This window comes from Equus caballus, chromosome 16 (genome assembly GCF_041296265.1).
Source record: "Equus caballus isolate H_3958 breed thoroughbred chromosome 16, TB-T2T, whole genome shotgun sequence".
NCBI lineage: Eukaryota > Metazoa > Chordata > Mammalia > Perissodactyla > Equidae > Equus > Equus caballus.
The window spans coordinates 73,520,584-73,541,262 of NC_091699.1; the positions used below are offsets into that span (position 1 = coordinate 73,520,584).

The 20,679-nt window shown below is 40.3% G+C and overlaps 1 protein-coding gene across 5 annotated transcripts in view; it reads right to left on the reverse strand.

Annotated features, from left to right (window-relative positions):
- Positions 1-20,679, reverse strand: part of KAT2B (lysine acetyltransferase 2B) — a 94,069-nt gene that overhangs the window by 32,377 nt on the left and 41,013 nt on the right. For all 5 annotated transcript variants that reach the window (XR_011427347.1, XM_023620863.2, XM_023620862.2 and 2 more), the window contains 4 exons: positions 15,923-16,068; positions 12,012-12,104; positions 10,478-10,659; positions 2,792-2,983 (listed from right to left, as the gene is read on the reverse strand). Coding sequence is in view for 4 of the 5 variants with exons in the window: in XM_023620863.2 (XP_023476631.1) it covers positions 2,792-2,983; positions 10,478-10,659; positions 12,012-12,104; positions 15,923-16,068 (613 nt within the window). In the remaining variant the exon portion in view is untranslated. The remainder of the gene's footprint in view (positions 1-2,791; positions 2,984-10,477; positions 10,660-12,011; positions 12,105-15,922; positions 16,069-20,679) is intronic.

The window sequence follows — 20,679 nt, forward strand, 5'->3', positions numbered from 1 at the left end:
TTTGAGTGAACGTGTACTCCCACTTGATATTTAAATCATGGTTTATAGAAATGGCATGAGTCACTTCTTACTAAGAAGCCACTATTAACTTATGTTTTAAAACACTTTTGTATGTTTCTCATCAAACACAGAACGACTGACAGCAACAGGAGCTAAAATCCTTACGAAGATCACATTCTGATGGTGCTGATGAGAGAGGGGGGTCATGAAGCCTTCCCCCTCTGCCTAAGCAGACCCTGCCTGTCCCTTACACAGCCCTCGAGATTTCCCCAAGTGCCTTCATCACAGAAGTAAATTTCCTTTCCTTTTCTAGGCTCCTTCTTTATCAGTCATTATATGATCAGAACACTCTTCACAAAGCCCTGCAGAGACTCACCAAAGAATGCCATTAATAATTTAGGAAAAGAATTACATGTATGTGTGTATTGTATATGCATAGAAATACATATAGTTATTTCATTATAATAAAGAACAGTCTCATATAATAACATGAGAAAGCGCTTGTTTATATACACAGGCTACAAAATTGTATGAAGAATCAAAGAACACGATACGCGGATCAAAAATAGAAATATCTAGAAACACTAAAAGCAGTTCAGAGTGGCAGGGCTACAGGTGGTCTTTCGCTTCTGTGTTCTCTCTTAACCACATTTTCATTGACATGCGCATTTATAACTTTTAAGATGAAATACAGACACAAACCTTTTTAAAAACAACCTTCTAAGTAGGTAGATAAAGGAAAAAGCACAAGTTAAAGCCAAGTGGAAGGAAGGACAACACACGAAGAGTAGGCAGACAAGGATGTAAGCCCTGGAAACGCAACTGAGACTCAGGGCAACCACACTGGGTGGCGTGAGGGGGGCTGCCGCTCCCCCGTTGAGACAGCGCCCAAGACTCAAACAGCACCTCGGGCCTCAATATATGTGATTCTGCTGCCAAATCTGTAAGTATAAATCCCTAAGAGCCTCAAATGTTGTCATATTCAACGAAAAGGGACTTAACAGGAGAAGTGGGTGGTAGTCTTACCCTACCATTAGTAATAGAGAAGAAAAGAAAGCAGCACTGATTTTTCAGCTCAACAGCATAAGCATGCCAGAACTATGGGTTGAAGGAACAAAACACACTATAATTAGCAAATATCTGCAAGAGGCAAAATGAATTTGCTATGGAAAAAAAAATTGTTACTTTGCAAGGTAATTAAAATTTTTCTTTAAGCACCATAAAAGGTGTGCGGGGGGGGAGGGGGGTCCTCTTTGTCCCTTGGCTTAGAGACAGAATGACAACTATAATCTAAAAACATAGACTGCTGCTTATGCGGCAAGTGTAATAGAGAAATAAGTAAGAAAATTGCTTTAGTCTCTAAGCAAAAAGAGCTTAGACTAGTTAAAAGGCAGCCACTGAAATAATGGGCCTGCCCGGAGGTCATGAACCATTTAGGGTTGACACTCAAACTGCAGTTTCAGCACTTCTGAATCTTTCTCCCTGGAGGATAACAAAATGTTCACGTCATGCCTCAGTCTCATGTGCTGACTGCCTTAAGAAAATACCGAAAACCAGGATGCTAAGATCTCTGTGCAAGTACCGGCTGTTTAGCTAAAGCTGATCAGAATTATCCATGACACCCTCCACCTAAGGCTCAGGATTTGTGTTAAACTGCAAAGGAATTTTCAGTCAACTTCTGTCAGAAAACCATTTTTTGTTGTTGTTTTGGACTGAACTTATTTTGAAAAATTAAAACTATCTTTCCTGAGACACAAATTGAGTAATCCAGTAGTATAACAATAATAAAAATCTAGTCTATCAAAATAGGGTTTCGTCAATCTTTGGTCAAAGATCCTATTCTCTATTCTCTAGGTCAGCAGTTCTCAATGGCAGGCGGAGGGCTGGCTGTGTCACTCCTAGACAGCCTTTTCAAATTTGAACTGCTACCTCTCTCACCAAGCGCTCCTCTAGGCAGAATGCCTGCTACAAAACGAGCTGTCTCATTCATGTCTCGCTGTCACTGCTCCATGGCAAGTTATCAACTGCATCCTCAGCCCTTCTTACCAGCAGCCTCATCAGTCCCTTAGTTAAATTTTTGGTTCTTAGCATTGAAAATGCACTGCCAAGGCCCATGGTGCAGCCCTGCAACTTCCTACTCCTTTCACACATTTCCTTCATTTGAAAAATATTTAAATGATTATTCCTATGTTGGAGGTCTGGCAGATGCATGAAGCAAGGTGCACAAGAGCATGTAAATTCTACAAGAAAGTGAGTACAGAGGTGCAAAGATCATTCTGAAGGAGGCCTCTCTATTCCTGTCCAGCCCAGCGTTTGGGGTCGAGTGTACAAAGAGTGAGGGGACAGGCGTACTACAGCTGAGGCAGGAGCGATTCGCCAGTCTTAGAAAGGGTTGGAGATCTGGGGAAAAACCAGCCACTTGAGTTCTCTTGCACCACTTCTGAGTAGATAGAAACTGCTTCTGCACACTCTCGCCCATCCTCCCCTGGCTTCCTGGCAGCTGAAGATACCAAACAAAGCATTACCCCATTCTACGAGACTCAGAGACAACGACCCAGGTGGGACAAGGTGGTGATAAGGGAGCCAGGAGAGCAGTCAACACAAAGTCAAGCTAACAAGAGATGGCTTGGAAAATACCCAAGAAAACTCACAAAGGGAGCCGAGGAGGAGGAGGGTCCCTTCTCCCTCCTCCTCTACCATTCCTGATCTTGTTACTGATGCTGGCTTTGGCATGGAGCTATCAACCTCCAGCCCTGGGATCAAACAAAGACCCGCAGGCGCACTCCCTTACTTTGGGAAATGGGTGAGGATTAGAGTTCGTTTCTCGAGTGGTAGTTTGTCTTTTTCCTGTCTTGCTTGTTCCAGGAGTTGTCGCCTCATAACAGTGAAGACGGAGCGAAGCAGTGTTCTCCCAAACACCTTGGTGGTTTCATACCGAGGTAGACTGTCACAGAACTGTGGCACATTGCAGTAACACAGCCACCTGCAACAAGAGGAGACAAGCACCATCAATATCCCTTAAACCCCTAGATCATCTGAAATATCTCATTACGGTTGCTCTCACACCATTAATCAGCAGAAGAAAACTGGGTCTGCAACGACAATCATATCCCTACCACTAGTACAACCTGGGAATTAGATTCCACACCCTTACACAACCACTTAGGTCCAATTTTAGTAAAATCCTTCCATTCTGCACCATTAGGCAGCGGGTCCTGCAGCCCTGGGAATAGATCCCTGCTTTGCCACTTAATTGGCTGCAGGACATTGGAAATTTAATTATATTCTTAAGTCTCCATTTCCTCATCTGTAAAATGGGGACAACAACAAGACCTACTTCACTGGGTTGTTATGAGCATTATATGAGATAACGCATGGATGACACATAGTGCAATTCAAGTTTCTGGCACATAAATGGTAGTTTAAATAAAAGGAGAAATTAAAGGGCAAGCTGAGGAAGTCCCTTTTGTGACAGAATCAGATTTCCACCATCTAGTCCTCTGAGTAAAATTTAAGGTTTCTTTAAAATGCCTACGCAGCATTCACATACCCCAAAGCCTTGGTGGGAAGATAAAGATCTTCAAGACTGTTCAAAACTCAGTCACAACGCAGGAAGTAATAAGCTTCCACCATCTGTTGCTTGGGTACATTTTTCAATGACTCAAAGTCAAAATGCGCTCTGGCATTGCACGAGGCTGGAAGGGTGCCCAGGCCCAGAGGGAAACTAGGGGATTTCTTGAGCTCTGACCACAGCTCTAGGGCACACCGCCTATGTAGCGCATACAACTCAGAAAGCTCATCCAGCCAAGAGAAGCCAGAAACTGAAAGTCTATTCAAAGTCAACTCGCTTTCTTTTTGGTCTCCCAGAGATGTGAGGTCTGCAATTCCCAGGCCCTGACAACATCAATTTACAGTGGGGGGTCACAGAGGGCAGCAGCAGACCAGGGAAGGGTCAGAAGCTTCAGTGCACAGATCCTGATTCCTTGTCAGCAGATCCCAAATCATCCTCTTCCAGGACAGGAGTGCTTTCCAAAAACAAAACCTCTCCTCCCTGTCTGCCTTCCTCTTCTCCTTTAAGGCAGGGGGAGGTGCTGTCATGTGCCCAAGCTGCTGAGAGGGCTCCAAGGAACTTTTGACCCCTTAATAAACAGTGGAATTATATTAATTTACTCAGGCTTATTGACTGATGTTTTATATTTTCTGTATGACCTCATGTTTCCCGTGTGTGCGTGGTGGCGGTGGTGGTGGCGCTATTTCATCTTCGGGGAAGAAAACCTTCACTAGCATTGGTTCGTCTGCCTACATTCAAAATTAACCTGAAAACTCTGCTACTATTTCTATTCTTCTCTCAACTTTTTGGTCCTAATAATTTATACCCAAATGCCATTTTATGATTACAATACCAAAATGGGCATCTTCCGTGCTGTGTTGCATCTTGTCAAGTCAGAAACAGTGATCTAGCAGAAAAAGCTAGGAAGTGCATTTATTTTATAATTCATAAGGCACTCCATATAGAAATTGATCATCTTCAAGGCCAGTCTTTACTGGATGTCAGCCTGTGGCTACTTAATGAAGTTAAAGGACTGTGTAGAGCCAAAGGGAGGCCAGCTCCTGAGTAAGTAATTATTATTATCTTTTTACTTACAGTAAGGTTTTATTCACACTAGTAGTCTTTTAGTATTTAGAGACCATACCATCCCCCTAAATAACAGAAGATGTCATTACAAAGACTGACTGGAGAAATTGTTTTGTGGACTGAAACACTGTGCAGTTTGCTTTGCATTAACTTAAACTGAACATTAGTCCATGCAAAAATTTCCTTTGTTGTTTATGACAGCAAATTTTTACTTCTTTCTTCTAACGACAGGAAAGTTTCTTTTTTAAAGTTATTTATTTTTTCCCAAGTGACTAATTATGAAATTACAAATCTAAGAGTTAAAGTCACAAACCTTAATAATCAGTTTGATTTCATGAGACTTAAGCAATCATAGACTATTTATAGGTCCTAATATTAAAAATATGTCCAATCTTCTGAAATGGAAGATTGAAGGATTTAAGGATTTAGCCCAGTACTGTCTATGATGATGGTAATGTTCTATTATCGTGCTGGTACAGTAGCCACCAGCCACACAGAACTACTGAACACTAAATGTGGCTAGTATAACTGAGGAGCTTAATTTTTAATGTTATTTAATTTTAATCAATTTAAAATTTACTTTTAAATGGAAAGTATGAAATATTTTTCCATTAAATACAACTTTTTTGTTTTCATAGGACTCCATTTAGCTTTAACCATTTAAAATTTATGAATGAATTGAGATGTGCCATAAGTACAAAATACACACTGGATTTGGATGATTTAGTACAAAAAAAAAGAAATTAAAAATACATCATTAATAATTTTTCATATTGATTCCATGGTGAAGTGATAATATTTTTATATCCTGGGTCAAATAAAACATAAACGTCCTGTGTCTATTTACTTTTCTAAATGTAGCTACTAGAAACTTTTAAATTACACATGTGGCTCACATTTGTGTTTCATGTTACATATCTATTGGTCAGTGCTGATTCTGAGTCTAAGGAGCATTTCCATCCATGGAGGGGCCACAGATGTCTGGGACTCTACTTAAAACTGATGTTGTTTCTACTATAGCAATGGTAGGTTATAAATATTATCAAAAAATTATAAAATGTTATCATAAAGTGCTTAATAGGTCATTCACTCTTCCCAAGGTAGAGGAAGGGAGCATAGATTGTTATTATCTAGTAAAATTTTTCAAGTCATAGGTTTCCATTCATTTCTTCTAAGAATCATTTTTTTTCTTTTTTTTTTTTTTAAGATTTTATTTTTTCCTTTTTCTCCCCAAAGCCCCCCGGTACATAGTTGTGTATTCTTCGTTGTGGGTTCTTCTAGTTGTGGCATGTGGGACGCTGCCTCAGCGTGGTCTGATGAGCAGTACCATGTCCGCGCCCAGGATTCGAACTAACGAAACACTGGGCCGCCTGCAGCGGAGCGCGCGAACTTAACCACTCGGCCACGGGGCCAGCCCCTAAGAATCATTTTTTATACCTCAGTTTATGCCTTTTAGTTTAGTTTTGTTTTTACTTCCAAGATCAATCTTATTTTGTAAGCCTATAAATTGCACAGTATGATAAGACAAGGAGACTGAGTCAATGTGGGGTGTTTTTTGGTGTTGTTTTAATAAATGACCTGCTCGTTGTGTGTAGTAAGACAAAAAGAAGGAAGTGGGAATCTGTGTGTCTTGTCTCTGCACACACGTTCCCCCAAAGACTTAACTGTAGGAAAAGATTTTCCCTAAATGACTGGTTTCAGCTCTTCTAAAAAGAAGAAAGGACAGCTCATTCATTTTTGTATGCCTAATAGAGGTGACACACGTATGCAATTTATTGATTGTTCAAAACTCTCTCAGATTTTTTACAGCATCACGATGATTTGCAACCACCTTGCTTTCTTTAAAACCTGAATAAAACTGGAGAACTTGAGTACAGAAGACCCTGCCACCCGCCTTACCTCCTAGAATGAAAATCCTGAAGTCTTCTGGAATTAAGTGGCCCCCCCAGTTCACCCGAACTAAAGGCTAGTTACTATTAGAGCCCTGACTACAAGCTGGGTCACCTGTCCCCTAGTCCACTGTTCTTTCCATGCTCCCTGAAAAATACTGTCCTAGACTTACATGCCTAATTATGAACACTCAGTAAGTAGTGACGGGCTACACTTCATAGAACAGTGGTAACATAAAACTGTTTCACCAAAACCAACTTACTTACATCTAACTTGCCCTATATTCTTATAAAACATCTTACCATTATAGGGATGACCTTTAACCTTCAGAAGTTCTGTATGACTCAGAATCTAAGACTAATTACTTGCTCCTTTCCTTTAGCAGATTCTGTAGGTCAGACGTATTTTAAGATGTCATATTCTTCTGACACTTTATTTTCAAGTTATCTCTTCATGGAATTATATTAGTGCACCATCATGAAATTCAGGGAACGTTCAAAAATTTGTCCAGATTATTTTTCTAAAACCACAGTGATTTCTGGGGGACATATATAATGCATATTTAATATATACTCGCAATTATTAATATTAAGTATATGTTAACATTAACATGTCAAATATTTTCCATACATAAAATATTCACAATTTTCCTTTATTCAGAACAGAGCCTATAAGTAATTTAAGTAGTCCTACTGTTCAATGTGTGTTTAATTTTTTTATTGGATAAATCTTCACAGGTTAGCTTTGTAATGGACATAATTATTTTCTGAGTCCAGTCTTCTCCACAGAAAATCCTATTTCACCCCATTTTCATGCTGACGTGTGCCCCCAGAAGTGTTTGGCCCCTTTGTTGTAATTGCTACAACTGATGTAAATAATACGCTGAACCAGTACTCCAGGTCCTGAGGCTCACTTACACATCAACATATCAGCCTAGTGCTCCCTGCAGCCTGGAATATTACCCATTTTTCAGAAGATTAGTATCCGTGAGACACCATGTTGTAGTGACGTGTGTTTTTTTCTAAATTCCCAAGTGGTCAGGACAGCGAGGTTTTACTCTGAAACAATTAGTGATTCTCATCATTTTCAAGGGTGTTTCTCTCTACTTCCCTTTCTTCATCAACATGGTGTGAGGATGAGGAAGCGGGGGAGGTGAGTGTTGTCTACCTTCATTTCCTTATTTATTATTAACAGTGGCTCTCGGTCTACATTCCACCTAGAAATCAGCAGGTTTCAGAACTCATCAGGGTGTATTCATTTCAGTCTCTCAGCGGGTTTCTCTTCACCATTGTCAGACTCCACTTTTCCCCCTTCTCAGCTAGATAGAGCTAGACAGAACTCTGCTGCTATCTTTCTATTCCCTGTTATCTTAGTTTCTAAAGTGATATTCAAGTAATTACACTCTCATTCAACTGCACGCGCTCTAGCTCAAGAGTCCTACATTGGCAGTGACTGAGTTTCAGAGAACAGAGGGTGTGGGAGGAAAACGATGACTAGCATCTTCCCAGCACCTATTCTGTGTGCCAGACACTACGCACAAACCACCTCATGGAACACTCACAACACTCATGAGACTTGGACAGAGGAAGAAACTGAACATCAAGGAGATGAAGCGACTGGTCTAAAGGGCACAGAACAAGGGAGGGATGGAGCCATGATTCAAACCCATCACCCATTCCAAAGCTCACTTTCTATTTTTATTACTCCTTAGGGATTTATAAGTGCTACCCGTTTCTTGGTAATTCCCAAGTGCTTACACAGCATTTTTATTCTGTTTCCTAAAATATAGTAATATCTCCTATGCTGTTTCATATTGACTTCTCCTTCTTGATGAAACAATTTTTCCTCTGTTAAGACTGGCAAATACCTTGAGGGGTTTGGTTTTGACAAATATTCAGCTTTGTCAACTGTTTACAGATGGAGTCAAAAGATATATATTTTTGAGAGATTTATTATCACAACTCATAAACAACAATTACAATAATATAGGAACTATTGTTAACATAAAACTCAGAAAAGAAGGTATAGAAATGAAAATATAATTTAAAAATGGATTTTGAAGAATTCTGTAATTTCTATAAAAGTCTATTAAGAGAAAATACTTTATCTTGAATTGTATATATTATAAAATGAGGCAGGAGAGGGAAAGGGGGTATTACTCATGAAATCAGGTCAGTGATCAGAGAGGAAAGCCTATCTAAAATATACCCATTCCTATGTCATCTGCTGTTACAGAAAATAACCTGTGTTTAAGTGGTCTTCATAGGCTATTGACAAAACATTGCCTACTTTAACTCAGGAAAAAAAAAATGCACACACACACACACACACACACATATATAAAAGCTCCATAATATCCCCTGAAGCAAGTCTGATGTGCCGATGAAATATAAATGGGAAAAGTTATAAAAAAGATGAATTGAATGGATAATCCAAGTCACTCTCTTACCTAAATGAAAATAAATGTAGGTCATTCTATTTTGCACAGCCCATCTTTAAGATTTTTAAAGTTAATTCTATTCTTCTGCAGTTCATAAGCAATAAAAATAAATTCCCACTTTAGAAAAAGATATATGTACAATCCAAGAATATCTGCAGAGTTTGATGCCCACCGATAGGGAAATGGTTAGGTAAATTACAGTACATCGACTCAATGAATTACAATGTAACCAGTAAAATGTCTGCTATGATGTTAAGTGGGGAGACAAAAGGATACAAATTCTATATTCTCTTTCATTCTAACTAATGTAAATATTTATTTAAAGGAACCAAGACTGGAAGACAACATGTATAATGATATTAGTTCCATCATGGGACTGGGACTAGGGCGACCTCTTTTTCTTTAAAAAAATTCTTTGGGGCCCAGCCTAGTGGCACAGTGGTTAAGTTCACACATTCAGCTTCAGCGGCCCAGAGTTCGCCGGTTCAGATCCCGGGTGTGGACGTGGCACCGTTTGGCGGGCCATGTAGTGGTAGGCATCCCACATGCGAAGAAGGGGAGGGTGGGTGCGAAGAAGGGGAGGGTGGGTGCAGATGTTGGCTCAGGGCCGGTCTTCCTCGGCAGAGGGAGGAGGATTGGCGGTGGATGTTACCTCGGGGCTAATCTTCCTCAAAAAAAATTCTTTAACACTATTATATTCATGGTCATTGCTTTTTTTTCCTGAAGAAGATTAGCCCCAAGCTAACATCCGCCACCACTCCTCCTCTTTTTGCTGAGGAAGATTGGCCCTGAGCTAACATCTGTGCCCATCTTCCTCTACTTTATGTGAGACACCTGCCACAGCATGGCTGGACAAGAAGTGATAGGTCTGTGCCCAGGATCCAAACTGGCGTACACCAGGCCGCTGAGGCAGAGCACATGAACTTAACTGCTGCACCACTGGACCAGTTCCCATTGCTTTTTTTTAATGAGTGAAGTATCTATATAATAATTACAGAGTCTACTATAGTTATCTAGATCAGGAATGCTCAATAGAACTATAATGCAAGCTAAACATGTAGTTTTAAATTTTCCAGCAGTCACATTAAAAAAGGAAAAAGAAACAGGTGAAATTAATATATTTTATTCAATCCAATATATCCAAATTAGTATAATTTCAATATATAATCCATATAAAAAGTATTAATGAAATATTTTATATTCTTTTTTTTGTGCAGTCTTAGAAATCTCAATTCATACTAGCCACATTTCAAGCACTCAATAGGTACACATAGCTAGAAACTATTGTATTGGATAGTACAGGTCTAGATGGTTTGGATCCCTCACCTCCAAAACATTGTGATATTAATGAAATGTAGAAGTCTGGGGAGTGAAATTATAGAGACATTCTCTCTGAATTTGCAGAGTCACTGTGATAAGTGGGCAACCCTCTGCTTGCAGAGACAAGTAGCAATTTTATGTCTGCAATGTGCTCTATGGGGCCAAAGGGAAAGAACTAGTCATCTGATTACCTTGTGTAGTTTTCTTTGTATCCAGAAATATCATCATTGGGAGATCGCAGTCTTCGTTGAGATGGTGCCTCCAAATGCCAATAGTTGATGCGGTTTAGGAACATTTTTGCCAACTCAACTATTGTTTGCTGTTCTTTGGATGGCAGGTGACTAAATTTGTACTGTACGAAGTTATTCACACCCTTAAGAGGACAGAAAGTAATTTATTCATGCAGCTATGCAATCATACTAATTCTGAACACCCACACAGACAGCCCCATTGGCGGGGTTTAGCAAAAGAACAGACATTTCTCTATTCACAAAATCTCTTCCTTGTCTCTATTAGAAAACAAGAATGCCCAGAGGGAATCGTGCCTCAGAACACAGTGGATGAAAAGTGACAAAACAGGGAGGCTGTGAGTTGCAATTCTAAGCCTCCTGCAATCCTGAAGCGTTAAAGAGAAAATCAAAATCATGGACTGAAAGGATGGAAACCCCTTAAACAGTAAAATATGATTATTTTGCAGAATAATTCTTGCTGTACTATCAACACAGTAGCTCATGTATAATGAGGTTCCTGGATAAATAGAACGTTTTCACATGACCAAAATTTTAATCAAAAGGCTGCTAGCATGCCTTCCATTGAACTAACCATTAGAATTTAAACTCGTTATCATCACTCTTTTGGTTCAGCAAGTCTACCAAAAAAAAAATTCTCATTCAAAATTATGAGCTTTTAAAAGAATCTGTGAATTAATTTAATCTTTCTGCAGAACAGTCTCATCTAATCTAATTTCAAATAACAGAACAATGAATTCTTATTTAATAGAGTTTGGAGACAAAATAAAATTTCTTCTACTGAAAACTGATAAAAATACATTTATTTGTATTTGTAAAGACTCTGATATCATGTCTTCTGTAATCATTCTCATCAAGAAATTCAGTCAAGAGTATCTGAGATTGATTTAGGTGAACAATGATAAGCTAAAAAGAGATGCTGATGAGAGATACTGACAACACCTGCCAGAAAAAGTCCACACATGTCAACAGATTCCTGTGTAAATCGGCTTCTTTCCAGGAATTATAATGTAGCAGGAAGTCGATTTCTGGATACAAAATCTCATTTCTTTTTTGTGTTTCTTTGCGTGACTCACAACGTTTTTCACATTGCTACTGAATTCCCTCACCTCAATAGGCTTTTTCAGACAGTGCCAAACAAAAGGACAAAGACTTAATTTTAAAACATCAACACCAAGAAAAAGCACATTTCGTGTGTTCTTACGAACTACACGTTCTACTTAATTTTTTTCTTCCTCAACTACACAAGGAATTCTGAATATACAGCAACCCTAAAAGGCAAAAAAGCTAGGTAATTTATTAAATTAAATATTCACTTCTGATCCAAAGGGTCCAAGATAATTTCTACAGACTTGTGACCATCTCTAAGCCAGGTAAGGAAGACGGAAGGAAGATGTGCATGGAGATGTGAAGGAAGATTAGAAGGTTTGCTCAGCCTTAAAGCAAGAAAAAACAGCTTCTCTTTTTTCTTTTTTACCTGTTCAATACTAGGTTTTTCAAATGGGGGTTTCTTCTCCAAAGAGCCTTCAACCACAGGTTTGCCTCTTTGTAAAATAGACTTTCTCAAGAGCTACAAAGAAATCATTAAAAAAAAGTTAATCATTGTCTCTCTCCATCTCACACACAAATACACACAGCCTTTGAAGAGAAGTTACCATATTCTACTTACCTTCACTATATATAAATAAATCCTTAAATCAATAAAATGGGTAACTACCAGGTAACCCATGTTTGCCTTCACATCCATGACTGGAGCCATGAGAACGAGACACCTTTCCTGCTCTGGATGGCCTACAGGACCCAGCAGTGGCCACTGGACACCTCTATCCCACTCAATTCCCCCCACCCCGGCCGCCCAATTCTGGCATCCACTGACCCGGATGCTTGGTATGCATCACACACACTTTGCACATGCCCATCTAGGCCCCTGCAGGTGTGCTGACACTCTGAAGGGTCTTATTAAACCCCTAAAAGGCCGAGGTTCATTCTGGACAAACGAGGCCGGGGAGAGGGGCTGTCTGTAGCAGCTGTATGTCATACGCATAATCTAGGGCCCAGGCTTTTTGGGAAGGAATTCTGCAGGGCTCTCAATTGGCAACTTTCACTGTCACGGTCTTTTTTCATTTCCTCTCCATCTGCGGAATGCAGGCCAAGTGTTCTGGCATCTCAATGCCCACAAAACAAAACACTGCTCTTAATCCCTGCCACTGGAATTTAAAGGCCTCAAAGGGCAAATATCAGAGAGAAAAGGGAACACAGAGCCACTAATCCAGACAACTTGAAAATAAATCTAACATTGAAATTCTTTACCTTCAACCTTTGCTTGAATCTTCTCTAGATGTGAGCCAGTTATGATATATGACCATATATTTATTTAAGTTACATCTTCCCTCCTTTCTCCACTTGGTATCTTTTCAATAGAAACAAAATATGTCATTCATTCTCCCAGGAGTTAATGGAAATGGACAAACTCCCAAGGCTGAAGATCATCATGTGTCCCCAATGAGCTGTGTCTTACAAGGGCCTCAATTCCTTCTAGGTGTGCCATATAAATTATTATTATTTTCTTTATTTTACTTTATTTTTTTCCTTTTTCTCCCCAAAGCCCCCCGGTGCATAGTTGTATATTCTTAGCTGTGGGTCCTTCTAGTTGTGGCATGTGGGACGCCGCCTCAGCGTAGTTTGATGAGCAGTGCCATGACCGCGCCCAGGATTCGAACCGACAAAACACTGGGCCACCTGCAGCGGAATGCACGAACTTAACCACTCGGCCACGGGGCCGGCCCCTAAATTATTAACATGGGCATCTGTTGACCTTTCAATGTATTATGCCCATCTTTACAAGAATAAATGTGAGGTCACTGTATGCATTTCTAAGGATAAAGATTGATCATACAATTTAAATACAAATAATTGTGGCTGCCTACTTTTTTTGCCCAGTTAAAATAAGACCATTTTGGAACTGGGCCCATTGGGGGTTTCAATTTAGAGATAAACTGCTGGATTGGGGAGATACTGAATCTCAGTTTCTTCACCTACAAAAGGATGGAGGTGGGATAAGTGGGTATATAAAAAACTTCTAATAATAGCAGCAAGCATTTGCATCCTTACTTTTGCCAGCCACTCTTTGCAGTTCTTTACATGTATTATCTCATTAACACTCATAAGAAGCTTCTGAGGTAGGTACTAGTGCTGTCTGTATTTTACAGAGAAGGAAACCAAGGGAGAATGACTTGCCCAAGGTCACAATGAATAAGGATTTAAACTCAGATAGCTGGGCCCCAGAGTCACATTTACAGGATAAAATGAGCTTTAGGAAGCAGCTTTTCGTTGTTTATTTTCAACATCTAAGACTAAAGTTTTTTAAATGCTACGAAAATGTGTAAGACATTTTAATTTCATTATTGAGACACATGAGACACAGGAACTGCCTTTCAAAAGCTAAGGAAAGGATGATTTATAACTCACTTGCCCGGAGAATAATTTTAGTGGGGAGGGAGCGGGGAGAATGCTAAATATTTTGGATTTTGTTCCCACAAGCAAATATATTTGCACTGTTAAAGATGAGGGATGTAAGAAAGAGAGAGAGAAAATGCACTTCAAAGCAGAGCAATGCTTTCCGGCCTGTTTGGTTGGTTATAAACAGAATCAAGAGGAGGCTGACAGGATGGAAACCTTGACACCACCTTCATGTCTAACAGGGTGGTGGGGGACTGCCAGGGAACTTAGTGCCCAGACAAATAATAGCTGCAGTCATGCAGATGTTGTTTTTCTTCAACTAAGGTCTTTTTCCAAAGAAGCTCTAAACAGTATGAACCTGCCAGGGTTCAATCGGGATGACTCAGGCCTCACATCCATGTCAACAAGTTCTTACCTGGTGTAGCCCAGAGCCTGCTAATGGCTATGGGGAAGTCATTTGTCCATCCCCACCCCCCATCTTTCTACCCCACCTCCACCATTAACCTTTTTAGAGTCAATATCCCCACATGACCCACATTAACAAAATGAGAGAAGAGATGAGAAAATTATGTATCAAGTAAATTCAGACAAAAAAAAAAAAAAGCTGTAGGAATTGGGCACAAAATTTGCACCGAGACTCCTAGTAGCCAAAGCAAAAGAGGAAACTCAATGGAAAAACTGATCCGTTCTTGTCATATAAAATGAAGCACAGTGCTCATTAGAAGAGGCAAACTCCTCCTGGCTGTAAGCTCTGAGCTTTTTGTTTTGTGTTTGTTTCTAAAGATCCTTATAAGGGTTACACAATACAACATAATCAATAGTGCCCTCAGTAGCAGGTTTACTTTTTTTACAAAATTATTCCTTCTGCCAGCCTCCTTTATGAATCTATTTTTGGCAACCTGAAGTTCTCCTATCCATTCCCACCACCAGTTCCCCTCCCACATCTGTCAGTCCTGGCTGCAATCAGAAGCTGGGGGAGACGTATATCCATGGAAAGGGAGTAGACGTGACCCAAATGGAGCTGAGGAGAGGCAGAAAGAGGCAGCTGTGGGAAGCAGAAGCAGTAATCGGTGACTGCTGTCAACAAGGCACAGAGAACAGCAGTAAGATGCCAAGACACATCTAGAAATTTTTGATTCCTCCTCTTGAAGCCTAAGACTGAAAGCCTTAATGCCACCCCTCCAACTGCTTCCCCTCCCGCCTCCCTTTGCTCACTGGGCTCCACCATGCTGGCCTCCTTGCTCTTCCTACATCACACTGAGCTCACTCTGTGCACAGGCTAGATGCCTGTCTTTCCACTGCCTGGAAGACTCTTCCCCCAGCCCTTTTCAGGGATGGCTCCTCTCCTCAAACTCGGGTTTCTGCTCAATTGTCATCTCCTCAGAGAGGCCTTTCCTACCTACCCTTCCTTCTGATCATGTCCCCTACCCACCACCATCCCTGCCATTCTGATTCCACTTACCCTACTCTATTCTCTTCACAGCACTTAGCACCATCTGCAAATACACTATTTACTTGTTGATTGTCTGCCTCTTCTACTGAAACAAACTCCACAGGGCAGGGACTTTGTCTTGCCCACTGACCTGTGCCTCATGCCTACATGAGCGCTATGCACAGAGCAGGTGTGCAGTAAGTATTTGTTGGATGAATGAATGGTTGGGTGGATGGAAAGAAATCTATTAGCATAAGCAAATAAAGAGATTCAGCTTTGCACACAAGGATGAAGGCTCTCAAGGAGGGAGATGTGTTCAACGTATGGTGTGTCATTTCAGAGAAGCCCTCATGAAGAAACACATGCTTCAGCAAACTGTGAGGGCAAAACATGTCATGAGCTGAGAGCCTTCCCACCCATGACCCGGTGTACAGAAACTGAGCACATCTGAACAATGAGAGAAAGAAGAAAAGCCTTTCAAAATGTTAAAATCTCACCTTGAATAGGTAGAAATAAACTTGTTTGGTATCTGCATCTTCTTCCTTGTGGACACAGGTGAAGAGATATTCCACGTCCAACACTATTCCCAGGAGTCTGTTCATTTCTTCCTCTGACACATTCTCCAGGTGGGAAACGTGGGCAGCTTACGACAAAGATCAAAGGAATATATGAGAGAAGTTAGTTGGAAACCACAAAAATTCTTGATTTTATAATGGAAAGTTCTCTCTCACAAACCTTCTGGAACACCAATCCATTAGACCACGTTATAAATAGAGGAAATTTCTGAACCCCTATAAAATCTAAGTCTTCTCACAAAATTGACTTATAATTAGGAGACTGCTACCTTGTTGAGCCTTAGCCTTCCCATCCAAGACCAAAAATGAACCAGCAGCTAATGTATTCTAACAACGTAAAGTTTAAAATCCGGAACTTGTTGGCACCAAGTCCGGTCACGTTAGTGTTAAATTCCTATGTTTCCACATAAGCAAATTCTCCACCATGCCAAGAGGGTTCTGTGCTCCTATAGGTGGGTCCAGGATTTGTGAGTCTGTGGTTCAGAGGGACACAAAAACAAGCTCCCTAACGTTTTAGTTCCAAGTCCTGTGAATAGCTCGGTCGGCCAAGAATATAATAATCAGTGTAAAGACTAAATGAAGCCCTTTCTCTCAGCCTTTCTGACGGAGACAGACTGAAACCTCAGTGTTTCTGCAGCAAAGTTCCAAGGAATATTGGAGCTTGAGATTCAACGTCCTCCATGATCAAGCACCCAAACACACTTTTCCTTCCTTTGTCGTCTCACTCTAGTTAAGCGACCTCTCCATTGACCTCCTCCTCTCCTCTGCCCTGGTCTTCTCTTCTATGCAAACGAGTCCATTTTTCAAGGTTATTGCATTTAATTCTCAAACAATCCCATGAAGTAGGTATTAGTAATCCCATTTTACGGTGGAGGAAACCAAGGCTCAGAGAGACTGAATGGTATTTCACCTGATGTCTTTCAGCCAACAAGGCAGAGTCAGGGTCTGAAAGTGAAGAACATCTGACCCAAATTCTAAAGCACCCACAAAGTGAAACTGTCACTATTGCAGATGACATGATTTTATATATCGAAAACCCTAAAGAATCCACCAAAATACTTTCAGAAATAATAAATGAATATGGTAAAGTTGCAGGATACAAAAAAACATACAAAAATCAGCTGCATTTCTATACACTAACAACACAGTAGCAGAAAGAGAAATTAAAAATACAATCCCATTTACAATAGCAACAAAAAGAATAAAATATCTAGGAATAAACTTACCCAAAGAGGTGAAAGACCTATAAACTGAAAACTATAAAACATTGTCAAAATAAATTGAAAAACACAAAAAGAAATGGAAATATATGCCGTGGTCTTGGATCAAAAGAATTAGTATAGTTAAAATGTCCATACTCCCTAAAGCAACCTGCAGATTCAATGCAAGCCCTATCAACAGTCCCAATGACATTTTTCACAGAAACAGAACGAAGAATCCCAAAATTTATATGGAACAACAAAAGACCCCAAATAGCCAAAGCACTCCTGTGAAAACAGAACAAAGCTGGAGGCATCACACTCCCTGATTTCAAAATATACCACAAAGCTACAGTAACCAAAACAGCATGGTACTGGCACAAAACCAGACACAGAGATCAATGGAACAGAATCGAGAGCCAAGAAATAAACCCACACATACATGGACAGATAATTTTCGACAAGGGAGCCAGGAGCATACAATGGAGAAAGGAGAGTCTCTTCAATAAATGGTGTTTGAAAAACTAGACAGCCACATGCAAAAGAACGAAAGCAGATGATTATCTTACACCATACACAAAAATTAACTCAAAATGGATGAAAGACTTGAATGTAAGATCTGAAACCATGAATCTTCTAGAAGAAAACATAGGCAGTACACTCTTTGACATCAGTCTTAGCAGCATATTTTCAAGTACCATGTCTGACTGGGCAAGGGGAAATAACAGAAAAAATAAACAAATAGGACTACATCAAACTAAAAAGCTTCTGCACAGCAACGGAAACCATCAACAAAACAAAAAGACAACATAAATTGTGAGAAGATATTTGCAAACCATATATCTAATAAGGGGTTAATACCCAAAATATATAAAGAACTCATACACCTCAACAACAAGAAAGCAAATAACCCAATTGAAAAATGGACAAAAGCTCTGAACAGACATTTCTCCAAAGGAGATATACAAATGGCCAACAGGCACCTGAAAAGATGTTCAACATCATTAACTGTCAGGGAAATTCAAATCAAAACTACAATGAGATATCACCTCATGCCTGTAAGAATGGCTATAATTAACAAGACAGGAAACAACAAATGTTAGAGAGGATGTGGAGAGAAGGGAACCCTCGTACACTGCTGGTCGGAGTGAAAACTGGTGCAGCCACTATGGAAAGCAGTCTACAGATTCCTCAAAAAATTAAGAATAAAACTACCACACAATCCAGCTATTCCATTGCTGGGTTTATCCTAAGAACATGAAAATGCAAATGGGTAAAGATACATGCACCCTATGTTCACTGCAGCATTATTCATAATAGCCAAGACTTTGAAGCAACCTAGGTGCCCGTCAAGGGATGAATGGATAAAGAAGATGCAGTACATATACACAATGGAATATTACTCAGCCATTAAAAAGGATGAAATCTTGCCATTTGTGACAACCTGGATGGACCTTGAGGGTATTATGCTAAGTGAAATAAGTCAGAGGGAGAAAGTCAAATACTGTATACTCTCACTCATAAACAGAAGATAAAAACAATGACAAACAAACACATAGAGACAGACACTAGATTGGTGGTTACCTGAGGGGAACATGGCGGGGTGGGCAGGTGGTGAAAGGGGTGATTAGGTACATGTGTATGGCCATGGATTGTAATTATTCTTTGGGTGCTGAACATGATGTAGTCTACACAGAAACAGAAATACAACGATGTACACCCAGAAAAAATAAATAAAGTACCCACAACATATTATTTTGATGATCAGCTGATTCACTTCAAGTCTTTCTCACTTGAGAAGGGCTCTCTAGGTAAGCCATGCAATGATCCCCCACTAGCCCAGAAGCTCCTCTGGGCCGGATCACATCCTTCATTTCTGTATCCCCAGCACGCATCACTTTGCTTGCTGCATAATGGGCGCCAGCACTTCAAGAGTGATCCTCTTGGGGCCGGCCCCATGGCCGGCCAAGTGGTTAAGTTCTCGCACTCTGCTTCTCCAGCCCAGGGTTTCGCCGGTTCAGATCCTGGGCACAGAGATGGCAGTGCTCATCAAGCCACGCTGAGGCGGCATCCCACATGCCACAACTAGAAGGACCCACAACTAAAAATATACAAGTATGTACGAGGCAGCTTTGGGGAGAAAAAAGGAAAAAATAAAATCTTACAAAAAAAGAGTGATCCTCTTAGGCGTAGCTCTTCGTGTACAGGCTTAAAAATTTTGGGACATAGAAATGTTTGAGATGGTCTTTAAAGAAAGACTAAAATATGTAGAAGAGTGATTGGCTTCTCCTCACCTTTTTAAAGGGAGATGGAACTAAAGATTATTGAGGAATACTTGCCAGGTGTTGGGCATGGGTCAGTCTACTCCAGAGACCATGGTGCTATTGTCTTTAAATCACGAGGCTCCATCAGGAGCCTGGGGTAGAGAATGCTGCTGGTACCCTACCCATCTCCCCTTCCCTTACCACTTCAGGGCACACCTCCTGGCTTCCAACTCCCAGTAGCTCCATTTGTCTACCTAAGGCCTTTTGCAGTCACTATAATCTGCTCTGCCACCCATAAGCCCCTCAAGAGCAGCCTTCAATCAAAGCCTAAAGAACTTAGCATGTAAATACTCCAGTTCCCTCATCCCTCGGGTGGAATAACCTGAGGTAAGTGTTCTACACTGGCCCCCACATTTTCCCCCACAGAATGAAGCACCAGTTGCTCACAGTGGGAGCTGGCTTGGTAACACACCCTTCATGGGGCACCTTTTCCTTCTTGTCTCACTTTTCCACTCCAATACCTTCCTCCTAAATAAACTACTCAAGTCCTAGTCTTGAAGTCTGTTTCTGAGATATCTGATCAAAAGCAAACTAAGATATCTGATCAAAAGCATTTTCAGAGAGTAAAGAGGATTAAATACCAAGAGGGTAGGCCTTCCAAATGTCCACAAGGAAGCCACATTAAACGAGTTAAAATTAGAGGGGCGGAGGTACCCACCTTTCACTCCTTTCTAATGAAGAAAAGTAATGGTAAGGCAGAGTGATGAGTCCAAGGTCAAGGACCACTGGTGATGAGCAAGCATGCATGTGCACACACCTACACATACATGCGTGTGCACCCCTATAGAGGCTTTTTAAAAGGTAAGAGGGAAAGAAGGAAATTTAGTGATCTGTCTGCCTAAGGCATTGTGAGATAAATCTAGTGGATACATCTAAACTTGACAATGCTAACACTGTATTATTACATTATCAAATAGAAAAGGAGTAATTGACTAAACTTTTTAAGATAAGTAACTTACATCACAGAAAAACTACAAATATATGTATGTGTGTAAACACAAAAATTAATATTCAAATCTATTACTTTCTACTTGGCTATACAATATGCGGCTTCAGCACTTTCTAAAAGATGCCCAAAATTAGACTTCCTTTCAGGTAGAACGTTGGCCAGGTCATCTTTTTTTCTAAAGACTGTGCAAAATTTTCCTTGAGGTCA